The sequence below is a fragment of the Poecilia latipinna genome, unplaced genomic scaffold (genome assembly GCF_001443285.1).
Source record: "Poecilia latipinna isolate Pla-1442-1.1 unplaced genomic scaffold, P_latipinna-1.0 Scaffold66, whole genome shotgun sequence".
Classification (NCBI taxonomy): domain Eukaryota; kingdom Metazoa; phylum Chordata; class Actinopteri; order Cyprinodontiformes; family Poeciliidae; genus Poecilia; species Poecilia latipinna.
Genome location: NW_015112682.1, coordinates 300,101 through 313,244, shown reverse-complemented (window position 1 = coordinate 313,244; position 13,144 = coordinate 300,101). Strand labels below are relative to the sequence as shown.

The 13,144-nt window shown below is 36.4% G+C and overlaps 1 protein-coding gene across 1 annotated transcript; it reads left to right on the top strand.

The window, feature by feature from the left end:
* The first annotated feature begins 845 nt into the window (after positions 1-845).
* On the top strand, positions 846-11,956 carry LOC106964421 (rho-related GTP-binding protein RhoC-like). The gene is made up of 5 exons (XM_015059954.1): positions 846-1,029; positions 5,024-5,181; positions 7,829-7,949; positions 9,007-9,137; positions 10,021-11,956. Exons 2-5 carry the CDS (start codon positions 5,026-5,028, stop codon positions 10,192-10,194), a joined length of 582 nt encoding a protein of 193 aa, XP_014915440.1. The 5' UTR covers positions 846-1,029; positions 5,024-5,025; the 3' UTR covers positions 10,195-11,956.
* Positions 11,957-13,144: the final 1,188 nt, after the last annotated feature.

Below are 13,144 nucleotides of genomic sequence, written 5' to 3'. Positions count from 1 at the left end.
TTTTATTAAATTAATTTGCCCTACCTTCCTCATAGGTAATGTGTCCGTTGCCATTTTTGAGCATTAGAATGTATTGTATATGGAGTTTAATAGACTAATTTAAGCATCATGTAAAAGGAAATAATCAAATGCATAAATAAAACAAGTAAAGAGCTAAGATCTGATACAAATTAAATATGAAGTTGATATTTATGGGAAAGTTGTAGCAAACCATCTTTTGTTTGTATATTTTTTGGTCTGGGTTTCAAGAAGTCAACAGGTTCTGCTTATTTGTTCAGAGAGATTTTAGTGAGAGGAAGGACAGATATTGAAACAAGAGGCCAGTGAATGAAGACCTGGGACACCTCGTGTGTTTGGTTTCATTACTGTCAAATGACACAAAGAAGTATCAGTCTGCTAGGTAAAAAAAATTTAACTAATTTAGTATCTAAGGAGATTTTCAGAGTGAAGTTTCAAATGTTCAAGTTGCTCAAATTTAATTATTTTTTAAAAAAAACTAATTTAGTGGCCAAAATGATGCGATCATTTTATAGAAGTAACATTCAAAATATGTAGCATAACATACACATGTTAAATTAGAGAAACTGGAGGTATTTTGTTGTTTCCCATAAATTACCTACAGACAATTTAGATTGAAAAGTTCAGAATCAGTTCATTCTTATTTTATTCATTCATTTTGTAGAATCGCTCTGACATTTGTCAGAAAGGTAATAATTGGCTGAAGCTTTTAAGGAAGTAACATAAAAGACTCATTATTTTGGTATGAGATTGAATTCGAACAGACAGCAGAGACTAGCGCTTTTATTTTGAAATTTCTAACACCAAGTTTCCGTCTGTCCGTTTAACTTTACGTTTCGCTGGCTTCTTGGGTGGATCTTTTTTTCCTCCGGTCCTCAGCAGTCCGCTTGCAAAGTTAGTCAGGAGTGCAACAGTAAGAAAACTTTGACTGCCTTTTTGTGCATCGCGATCCAAAAACAGAGGAAAAGTGGACTAATCTTTTTTTAAGACGTGTCGTCTTGCTGTTTACAGGTAACTATTTGAGAATAGGTGTTGCTTAATTCATCTGCATGTTTTTTTGTTCTATTTTTATTTGAGATAGTAAATTTATAGGTTTTACTGACAGAACAAGCTGGCGGCCTGTCCCTTTGTAATAATTTATTGTTTGGTGGTGGTCAGATTTATTAACAATGTGCGGATCCGTTTAAGCACAACTTTTTAGAGCGTGTAAGAGTTTAAAAGTGAATCCGGCAGGTGATTCTGTCAGTGAGTCAACCAGTGTAAGACTTTTAGCCGTTTGTTTCCCTGGGAACACATTTTCACCCATACCACTTTCCTTTTCAGCGTTTAGGGCGATAAATACTGATGTTTGTTATTGGTTGGTGAAACCAACCATCTTCAGGATCCATGTGCATGTTGACTGAATGATCTGGTGATAGAATAATATAAAAGCTATAGTAGACTTCTGGTTTATTTTGTTAGTTTGCTGATTGATGAAACAACGAACTTTTTTTTTCCAGTCATTTTCAGGAGATTTTGATGACAAAAACTTAGTTTTGAATATTTGTCTACCGACCAAAAAGGTATTCTGTAGTAGTTTTAGAAGTTTAAAACCTAAACTGTAGTAATAATGGATTTACTATTCCTGTACTATTTATTGTCTGCCCGTCACACTAAACAAGAGGCAGGGACACATCAGTTTTAGCCTTGGGGCAAAGTTGGTGGATATTTTCTTTCAAACAAATGTTTCTAGTCATTTTTTATTTTTTATTTATTTATTTAGTACTTTTAATTAATGAAAGTCTGATCCAGGAAGCTGTATTTTGTCAGATTTTGCAGTTACGTAGACCAGAAACTGTTTACAGACTCCACATGATCAGCCAGTCATTCCCATTTGTTTGCTCTGGAGCTGCACTCTTTATTGGCTCTATTCTCTGGGAGCCATGCTGTGTGTTTTTTCTGTTTTGCCTGGTGCTCCAGCTCCAGGTACCACCAGTAGAACAACCCATTATGCCCCCTCAATTTGAACAATTAAAACTTCTTTTAATTGTTTTGTTTGTTTTTACTCTGTTGCTACTTCTAGTTGTGTACTTTAAAATGTATCACTCAGTAAAAACTGCAGAGCTGGTTTGTTTGTGACATCTATAAATGGAATGTTAAAGGCAGATAGGATCAGTCATGCGTTTTCCTTCCGTTGATTAAGATGCCTCTGCATCCAGTTTGATACAAAAGTCAACAGTGTAGATTTCTGGCCATCAGATTTAGCCAGATAAGACATTTGCAGCTTTTGAGTTGTCTTAGTTTTTGAACTTTTGTCTATTTATCAGACAATGTGGCTGCATTATAATTATTTTTTTTTTCTTTTACTGCTTTGGAATCATATTGTTTGCCTCGTTGCAAAATGCAGCAATCGACATTTTGCTTGTTCCTTAATTTCTGGAATTTCAGGGTTTCAAGTCAAAGTCTATACTTGACTTTTTAACCACTTTGTCCTTTAGCTCCAAAGAGTTTAACCACATTTCTGCAGAACATCTGAACCACCCTCAATATTGCAATGAAAAAAATGGACCTGGGAAATAGGTTTTGAGTGCTGCCATCAGCTGTAACTGCGGTGTATCAGAGAGGTATGAGGAATGAAGAGGTATGATCTTGAAAAGCAAGTATGAGGAAGAAAATCTTGGTGATATCATTTCCTTTAATATGTTCAGATGAAAAAAGTCATATCATGGAGGTTCCAGAGTTGAAAAATAAAAAAAAAGTGCTTTCATGATAAGTACACACATTGTTTGGTAAATATGATTAATTAAATTTGCTGTTGAATGAATACATATTTTATTTTCATGTTCCAATGTTAGTTTCTTGTATTTATTGCAGAATTTTAGCATAATATATATTTTTTCTTGTACTTAGCTTTTTCTTTATGATAACTTCCTGAATATTCTAAAGCATATTATTGCAACATAAAGCCAGTCTCTGATCTTTAGTGTGGGGTTACGTTGAGTAGAAGTTACCAGCATCAACTTTGGAAATAGATGGTATCACAAATATTAAATGAACCCTCTACTCATCTGTGCATGTTTTTCTTAACAGTAGATATTTTGTGATTCCTCAGTTGGCAAAAAAAACCTACATGTTGCCATGTTGATTCTCCTTCACCGAATAAAGCTATAAATTTTACATTTTACTTTTTAATTCTATTGATTGTCTAGGGGCTTCTATATTTTAATGCTGGGCTTCCTGTTTCTTTGTGTGTTTATAAATCAATGCATCTTTTGTTGTCTGAAGTGATAAGCCTCTCCCCCAACAAACATCTCACCCTGAGAAATGAAAACTTAAAGGTGTAGTATGTAACGTTTATAAAAAAAAGTGGTTTTTACATCTTGTTTAGAATTATCACTATGTCGTTACAGTATAACATAAGACAGATAAGCTGTGAAAAAATCAAGCGCCTTTGCCTTTTCCCAGTGCTCCCAGGACTAACTGCAGAAATAAACCACTCAGATGAATTTCCTCCTTTACACACTGTCATGGTGTAAAAGAGAATCACGCTTTGAAATAAACATGGGAGGGATGAAAACCCAGTTAACTTACGGGTTCAGTCAAGATGAAAATGTTTGATCTTGATGACACATCATGTCCTGGAACTGGTAGCTACTTAAACTTCCTCTTAAGGTCTTACTGTGATTTGTGTCCATTAGTTCCTGCATTACTCACAGGCAGCATACGTGACACAGACTAAGGCTATTTATGGAACATTTTTCATAAATCATTTTTTTCTTTTCATGTACATACCAACAATGATGCTCTTTAAAGGCATGGCGTTTTCTTAGTTTAGTTTAAGATGGTGTGTGGGCATCACAACTGTTATAAAAGTTTTCTAAATCTGGGACTCTTATTTTGCAGCACAAGCAACAGGAGGAAGAACTGTTAGAGCTGAGCAAAACAACATTTAGAAAATGTTAGTAAAAGTCTCTGCAGCGGAACCACAGGATTTAGAAAATGAAGGATTAGACCTTTAGGGTAAAGGCTTGATAACAAAGGGAAACACCCATTCACTTTAATGACGCAAACACTGCCAGCTAAGGCAAAGCTGAATATGGAAATGGGGCCAGGATGCATTTATTTAGTCATACAGGTTTCTTTTAATTGAGCCTAAGTTATGCCCTAACATGCAAGGAAATACCACCATTGTTTAGTGGTGGTATCTACTATAGAGAGCCATATTCATTAGTATCTGAATATATGAACTGGCAGCAGGACTCGGCTCATTACAAAACCACATCTGTTTTCTGGTGAAACTGTAGAACGTTTATTAGTTCGTTTTGATTATATTTACTCACTATAATAAAAGATGCAACATTTTAATTTTGACAAAGGTACATTCATTTTAACCCATGTGTAATTTTAACCTGCAATAAAATTACTGACACACATGGCAGTAATTTTATTATCCTATATAGTTGTCTTATGATTTTCACAACACTATGAGGTCTTTGCAGGTTTATACTCAGTTCTTTTTATAGCAACTCACTATAAAAATAATTACTATTTATTTTTAATAGAAAATGTTTCTGGACTAACCAAATGTAAAGTTGTGTTTAGTCAGCTTTATAGATACCAGCATTTGCATTCATTTCCTTTACTCGTGTCTCAGTCTTCAGTGTTTAAGAGGTGAACAAACAAGATTAAAAAAAACTGAGCGATGACATTTTAATGTCCCATCTTTTGTCTCCTTCATTGTTTATGTACGTGGGATTTTTCTTTTGAAGATAAAAATTGCCTGTGACCACATACACAACAAATAGCCCAGCCCTTTGTGTAATAACATAAAGCAATTCAGTCAATCCAATTGTGCATACAAAGCATGGGCTTTTTTCTTCTCTGCTTGTACAGCATACATCTTTACAGAGACACAGTCTCTACAGAAGCCACAAATGGATGACAATGTGGTCCTGTGGTTCAGAAAATAAAAAAATAACAAAACTGTGAGGTTTTTCTAAGCACTCGTTTCTCTTCTTTCCAACAGAAATGGCAACCGTTCGGAAGAAGCTGGTGATTGTGGGAGACGGAGCTTGTGGGAAAACATGTCTTCTTATAGTTTTCTGTAAGGACCAGTTTCCTGAGGTCTATGTTCCAACAGTGTTTGAGAACTACATAGCAGACATCGAAATTGATGGAAAACAGGTTGGTATGACTGACATTTTGGATATAACTGTCATATATACAGCTTCTCCAGTTCTACATTTTATTACCACAAAGGAGAATTTATGTTAATCTTAATTTCACAAGAGTAGACCCAGTACCTTTCCATTACGGGAAAACAAAATAGTTCTATGTTTATTTTAGCATTGGAGACATCATATCAACTGATATACTTTTCCTTTGACTACAGTTTTTTTAATGTCACTTTTCACAGAAATGTGGGATTGTGGGAACAAAACTATTCCCAATAAGTATTGTCCACTCACAGTGATGAGTCTTTATGCTGCACCTGGACTGTTACCTGTTGGTTTGTGTTACTATTTTAAGGCGCAAATCTAACTGTGTACCAAAGCATGAAAATAAATATCTTCTGAGCTTATTTTGTTCTCAAAGCAGCTCTGCCCCCAACTAATGAGCTGTTGATAAAAATAATCCACCACAACCTACAGACATGGAAAAATCTACTATAGAGAGCCAAGTGACTTTTGGGTGTTTCTGGCAGCGGACCTGCTTATTTCTGTTGTTAAGTGTAGCATTCACCATGTTTTCCATTAGTAATTACTTTTAATTACTTGTGGTCTTGGAGATCTTAACAAACTGTACTCTATTTTGCTCTATGCCTTCATTGTTTGTTTACATGGGAGGTCAGCTAATTACCTGGATGTGCTAATATTTGCACCTGTACAAATCAATATGTGTTTCATAATTTGCTTGTTTTTCCGGCTTCAGTGCCTTTTCAGGTGGAGAGTTGTGAAACCTTATATTTTGTCTTGCTTGAGGAAAAGATGACCTGTTAACGTCGAGGGGTTTTGTTCTCTTAATCCGACCACTAGAGCAGAATCACCGCTTGGCAAAACAGGAAATGACTATACTTCCTGACTTCCTGTTCAGACAGGGAACAAGGATGTCTCCTGGCAATCCCCCTACCTCCCTCTAGACCCTCCTGCTGCTCTTGTCCGATAAGTCCTTTATTTCCTGTCCTCGTCCTGGTTGCTTATGGGTGGAGGGAGGGGCTAGAAGTTGTATTCTGGGAGCAAATTAATATGTAATGGGCGTCTTTTTAATGGGAGATAATTCAGTAACACAGATGCTAAGAACTTGTGCTTCTCACATAGCTGTTAATCTCTGAAAAATCCAGTTGGATTACATTTTTGTTCAGCCTCTAAATTGGAATGTTTTACCCCTGAGGTGAAAAACATTCTCACTCTCACACATTCAGTACCAGGCTGATCCTATAAGTAGTTGTTTTGCCCTTTTTTCTTTTACTCCGTCTACAGCTCACACCTTGTCCAGTGGGAACATAATGATCTGTTTGCTCATGCCGTTTCAGCAGTGTTGGCCCACCTCCCCCGTGCCTCTGCAAACCTCTATTTTAGGACTTATGACTGATTCGTATGCTCTCTGTGGGAACAACAGAAGTTACCCAAAAATTGGATCATTAAAACTTACAGTGTTAGCTTTCCCAGACTAAATTGCAGCCGTTTGTGCCCATTCAGAGACATAATGTAACTGATTAGATGCCTAAATATCCCCCAATCTGTCTAATGTAGCTAATCAGCAATTTAAAAGGATGAAGACAGTCTCCTCTCCAAAGGCATTTTCAGGACACTAAAAACAAAACTACTGTCATGTCAGGACTGCTGCGATGGTATAGAAAGAATGGCTGTACACCGATTTTACCAAAACAAGTGATCTGTATTAGATTAAGAAACCAGACACAAGTTACAATGTAAACATGAGCAGTGGAGAAAAATGTTCCCTGTGGAGTAGTGCTGACAGTATTTGGCGCTTCCTTCACAATGCTACAAAGCTTTTAGGCATTTTCCACAATCTATAGGAGTTTCCCCATCATTGTTGACAGCGGTTTGTTAATAGCCATACCACCCAGTCCTAACAGAAATGGTGTTTCACTTTATTTATTTATTTTTATTTTACATGTATAAAATTTACACAACCTTCAGCAGATTGCAGTACATCTTGTGAATAACTGAAAAAGCATTATAAGAGAAACTTAAAGGGTTTCTAGTCTGAAAGCTGCACACACCATGTGGAACGCCCCTCTGAGGTGACTGCTGGTTGCAGGAGGCTGTTGGTCCGTGAGTCATAATTTACTAGTACAGTGAATGTTGCCTTTAGACATTACATACGTCTCAACATACAACACAAATGTTTTCATATTGCCGTCATAATAGCATATGCAATTTTTCGTATTTATGCAGACTTTTAATTGTTTATCTAATAAGCTGCTTTTAGCTGCTGTTGCACAATAATCAAACTGTGGCCGATATTGCAACAAGTTTGCCTGTGCAGTATTAATGTTAACGTCATAAAATGTTAACATATTAATAAATTTTTCAACACTTTCTCTGGAGAACAAAATGATAAAGCTGTTTTTTTTTTTTCAAATTGCTTCCTATAAATGATAAATGAAAGCACTGTCATTGATTCTTTATTTTCTTCCATCTTTTCTTTTTTGTAATTATATAAAAATTCGACAGGATGTATCATGGGGAAGTCCCAGGTCAAAAATTACTGCGACTCTCAACGAAGACAACAATAGTGGAACAAAGCATAATAATATTAATCATAAGGATAAAAAATGGCTTAACTGTTTGCCTTTGTTCTCCAGGTGGAGCTGGCGTTGTGGGACACTGCAGGTCAAGAGGACTACGACAGGTTGAGGCCTCTGTCTTACCCCGACACAGATGTCATCCTTATGTGCTATTCCATTGACAGCCCAGATAGTTTAGGTGAGGAAATCTTAAAGCTTTTCACCTACATACAATGTATTCCATCCACATATAAACACTTTTCCTAACAGGGGTTTAGCTCTCCCTTGTGGAGCTAAACCCTAACAGGGTTATGTTTAACCTTTAAGCTATCGCTGTGTTATTCCTGTAGACTATTTGAAAAGCATAAGGCTGCATCCAATAAACCTCTTTTGGGCATCGATGTTTCTGGACATACATCTTCATTGAGTCATTGCCTCTTTGCAGACTTGCTGTCACTCAGCAGTTTTCTGCTGCATCCAAAAACCTTTCTAGATTCCAAAAGACAAAAATCTCTGTGCAGACTTTGACGGAAAAAAGGTGTATCCCAGATTGACAGAGAGACAAACTCCAGTGATTTCATTGTCAACATTTCAGGTTCCAAAAGAAAGACATTAGTTTCATGTTCATAAAAAACTACCCAGGGTTTTGCAAGCTATATCTTGTGTCTGTGAATGTCGGATTCTCCTGCTGGAGAATCCAACAAGGGCAAACAAGGTGTTTTGAGCTGCAAATATTTTATTTTCATCAAAATAGATAATTCCATCTTGTAAGGGATTTTACACAAAAAGTGAAGATCTGTGATCTTAGTATATATTTTTATTTTTTTTAAGCATTTTGTTTATTAGATGTTCTAAAACAAAATTCAGAGATTAATGTAACTTTTTATTTTCTGTCTTTTCTGTTAGGTTAATATATAAACAGTTTAACCAACTGTATATTTTAACATTCAAAAAAACTTTTTGCATGTTGTAAAAACTAGTTGTTGTTTCAAGTTGATTTGCACTGCAAGTGACAGACATTTTCCTATAAACATACTGAACCATCTTACAAGCTTCATCTCATTCATACCCATTTAATAATTGCTTATTGGACACCTTAGAGGACACAGAACTGCTGCAGCTAAAACCATTTCTGCCCCAGCAGCCTGCAGAGAAGTCAAACCTGAAGTCCAGACTCCGACCTACTTGCTGTCTTAATAGCTTTCCATTTGCTTTCTCAAGTACTTCAGCCTTTTTTTTCCTTTGCCTTGGAACAGAAAATATTTCTGAAAAGTGGACCCCTGAGGTGAAACACTTCTGTCCCAACGTTCCAATCATCCTTGTAGGGAATAAGAAAGATCTGCGGAGCGATGAGAAAGCACTCACAGACCTGACCAAGATGAAGCAGGTATGAGGTGCCCTGTCAGTTAGATTCAGGTATTTAATTGTTAACATCTACTGAATAAAAAGCTGTGGAACTGAAGGACTAAAACTCTCCATGACCTTAAAGTTGAAATACTTTTGTGATTTCCTAAAATCACAAAAGACTTTGTGTGATTTCCTAAAACAGCTTTTAAACCATCAGATAGTAGTGAACATATTCCTGTTCTGGGTCTCATAATAAAATCGATTGCCGTACACAATTAGATTCCCTGCATTTTCATCTGTTAGTTTAGAATCCCTTGTAATCACAAGGTCCTTTCATCTCATTTCTATTAATTAAAAATTGATATTTCTGTCAAGTTTTCCAGGAGTATTGAAATAATTCTTTAGTTTTAGAATGTGTTTCAATGAGAAATTAATGGATTACAACTAAAAACAGGTTAATTATTACTAAGAGGTCAGGAGGTAATACAAATTGTTGATGAAGTCCACCTGCTCTTTCAGAGGCAACTGCCCCAGATTTTCCTTTCAGCTATTTTTTCTCTCGCAAAATTGGAACATTTGACGATTGGCTCAAAAGTTCAAAACTGTAAATGTTGTAAAAGTAATTAATTTTTTTTTTTTTTTAATTGTCTCAAAATTGTTAATATTGGGCTGAAAAAATAGGTTTACAATCAGAAGTTGAAACATAAATTATTTCCTGATTTTGTTTGGGGAAGGAAAAAGAATAAAACAACATTTCCAAAAGCAATAACTTGCTTTTGTTTAATAAAACACATTTTATTATAGTTAAAATTTGCTTAACTTTAATAACAAATTATTAAAGTTAAAATGACTTTTAAAAGCTGGATTCCAATGTTTTTTAATGGTATCTATAGTTTCTAAACAGCTCTGATCTTGTCCTGCAGGAGCCGGTAAAGACAGAAGATGGAAAGAGCATGGCCACCAGGATTAATGCTTTCTACTTCTTGGAGTGCTCTGCTAAAACAAAGGATGGCGTGCGGGAAGTGTTTAACATCGCCACGGCAGCAGCGTTGCAGGTCAAAAGGAACAAGTCAATGAAAGGCTGCATGCTGCTGTGAGCAACATCCAGGCCCAGGAAACCAGGAAATTAGCTGACCGGTCAAAGTAAAGCAGGACACATGAAAAGGACTGACCTTTTATGAAATTGATCTTTGTACTGTATCTCACATTTAAAAAACAAACAAACAAACAAACAAAAAAAACAGGCAGGTAAATAAATTAAAACAAACCTGAAAATACAGGGAATGGACATTACTGTATGCTACTGCTATGAGGATGTACACTACACTTTTGACTGTTTTCTTTTCTATGGGGTTGTTCTTTACAATTGTGGGCATTCTTTATCTTCATAAAGTCTCGTGTCACCAGTCCAGCTCTGTTTACATTGGAAATACCATTCGACTGGTAAAGCTGGTGACCATTTTAAGTTTGTGCGTTGCCATCTATGTGCGTTGGGCTTTTAGTGAATAGAGGACCTCTTCGCTGTTCTGTTACAATACCACAACTTTAAAGTTTGAGCTCTGCTGGCCAATCATCAAAGAAAAATGGCTGCCTGTGCTCCTTTGCATTCTCAGTTTTTAGTCAATGCACAGTAAACAAAAACAAGTGGCTTCTAATATGAAAGAAATAATCTGTGACGAAGTCAGCTTTCTATTTTGTTTATTGACACAGACGATCTGCACTGTGGATTAAGATGATAAGAGGGAGACGTGACCAGCTGAGACGCAGGCCATTGTGACTCATTCATGCACAATAGCTGTCAGGAGTGACAGGAAGATGACTTAGTTTAAAGTGATTGCATTGAGGCAATGGCCTGTTTGGTTATTGTATTTGCTTTCTGCTTCTTCTCAGCATAGCCAGTTACACCTACTGCTGGAATGTCATCAATAAACCAGTTGACCCAGTCGAGGAAACCATTTGCACATCTTATGTTCCCAGTAGGGCAACATTCCTTACAGGTCCGAGAAGAGCAGAGATGCGATTGAATCGTTTGTTTTATTCCAGTGCATTCACAGTCCTTCCCCAGAACAGACAGAGTGGCTGCTTGACAGTGACCTGATACCGTCTGAAGAGTAAATTACTCGACATGTTTGACAAAGGCCTCTTTCTTTGATTTACTGACAGTGCCGCATCTATTCTGTTAAGAATGCTGTGCAGATTGGGCTCACAAAAACTGACAAAACATTGTTGGAAAAATTGCTTTGTTGCTGTATCTATAACACATTTATTATTTAATTTCAAAGCAGTCTTGTCTTGTTTGAACGAATCATTAATTATTTGTACATCTCTCCCAAAAGGATATCTCATGCTACCTTCTTGCAAGACTCTCAGCTGCTAAAATGTACACCAACTTTCTGACAGTGCTGCATGCCTGCCAAACAATATGGATTGGAACCCACTGAAAATATGTGCACAGGTTTAGTGGCATTTCATATGTTTTGGCTTACTTTGGAAGGGTCTTTAAATCTTTATGCTGAGGAATTAAGAAGTTCAAGAAATCAGAATAATAAAATGATTCCTTCAAGCCAGCAGTGGGTGTACTGGTAAATCTCCAATGGCATGCTGCTGATGTGTGCAGTAAACCTCCAGGAAAATCCTAATTGTAGAGAGAAATACACACACCGGAGAAAACCCTTGGCCATACAGACATAAAGGCATAAAGTCCATGAATGCAGCTTCTGCTGAGTGTCTTATCTATTTTCAGTGCAAGACTTTATAATAAAGGATGATCTATTACATATGGTGTAATATATACACAGTCAAAACAAAGTTCTGTTGTGAATATCAAACTCAAATCATTAAACTATTTTTGAAACAAGATGAGCTACTTTGTTTCTATTAAATGGATAACTGAGGTAATCTTTTCTTCAGCAGTGTGAAACTATGAGGGTAAAAAAATAGACAAGTCACAGCTTTTGTAAAATGTAAACTTTATTAGGNTTTTTTTTACCAACCAGATTTTTTTTTTTTTTCCCCTTTCTTTTTAAAAAGGGAATTAAAAACCCGTCAAAAAATCTTTTTTTTTTTTTTTTTTTTAAACATTCCTTCTGCGAGTTGTACGGCAGATTTTTAGGACCATTTTACAACAAGTTTTGTTTAATTTGGAGCATATAGTCATAATATTAGCTAAGTTGTACAAGAAAAATGTCTTAAAATGACAAGAAAAAATGTTGATTAATGAGAAAGGAAAGCTTGGATGGATAATTTGTTGGAGTTGTTCTAAAGATACTACTTAATTCTCCTAATATTATGACTTTATTCTCGAAATTAAAAGTAAAAACTCTTAACTTGACCCTTATATCCCATCATAGAGTTGATCTGAACTCAAAGTCTGAATAAATAGAAGCTAAAAAGCACACTTGTCAAACAAAATGGCGGCCTTGTCCCACCGACATCACTCAACTATGGAAAACCAAGGGGAAAAAAATCCAGATTTAAAAAAAATTAAATCTACAAAACCCCAAAATTCGATAAAAAAACAATAATATTGGTTTATCACCCCACTGTATTCCTAGAGAAGTGACTTCTGCTGTTTTAGATTGGTTTCTGTGCTTTTGTCAGATAACATCTGATGCAGCGTTCCTAGATCTCCGTCAACTCTTATCTCTCATAAATCAGTTTCATCACCATCGTTGCGTTGTCTCACTGGCTGCTTGTTGGACTGGAATTACTGAAAACGCACCGCGGACGAGTCAGAGAATATCCGCCATGCAGCTTTTGTCTGGTTTGTTTGCTGTTTTCGAGCTGCTGTCCCGGGTGGGAAGCCGTGTTTTTGGAAAAATCCAGCAGAGGCCTTTGGAGCCAAGTGAACTTTGCTTGTGTCTAACTGAGTTTTATCATTGACCACAGCTGAACTTTGCTACTCGGCGAGTTCCCAGTTACTGTCAGCGCTGGCAGGAGGTACTGAAACATGAGTTATTGTCATCTTTATGATGCCGATAGCAGGGAGTGCAATCTGAATTGTCCTATCAGCTCAATCGGAGAGGAACCACACAACGTTCGAAGGAC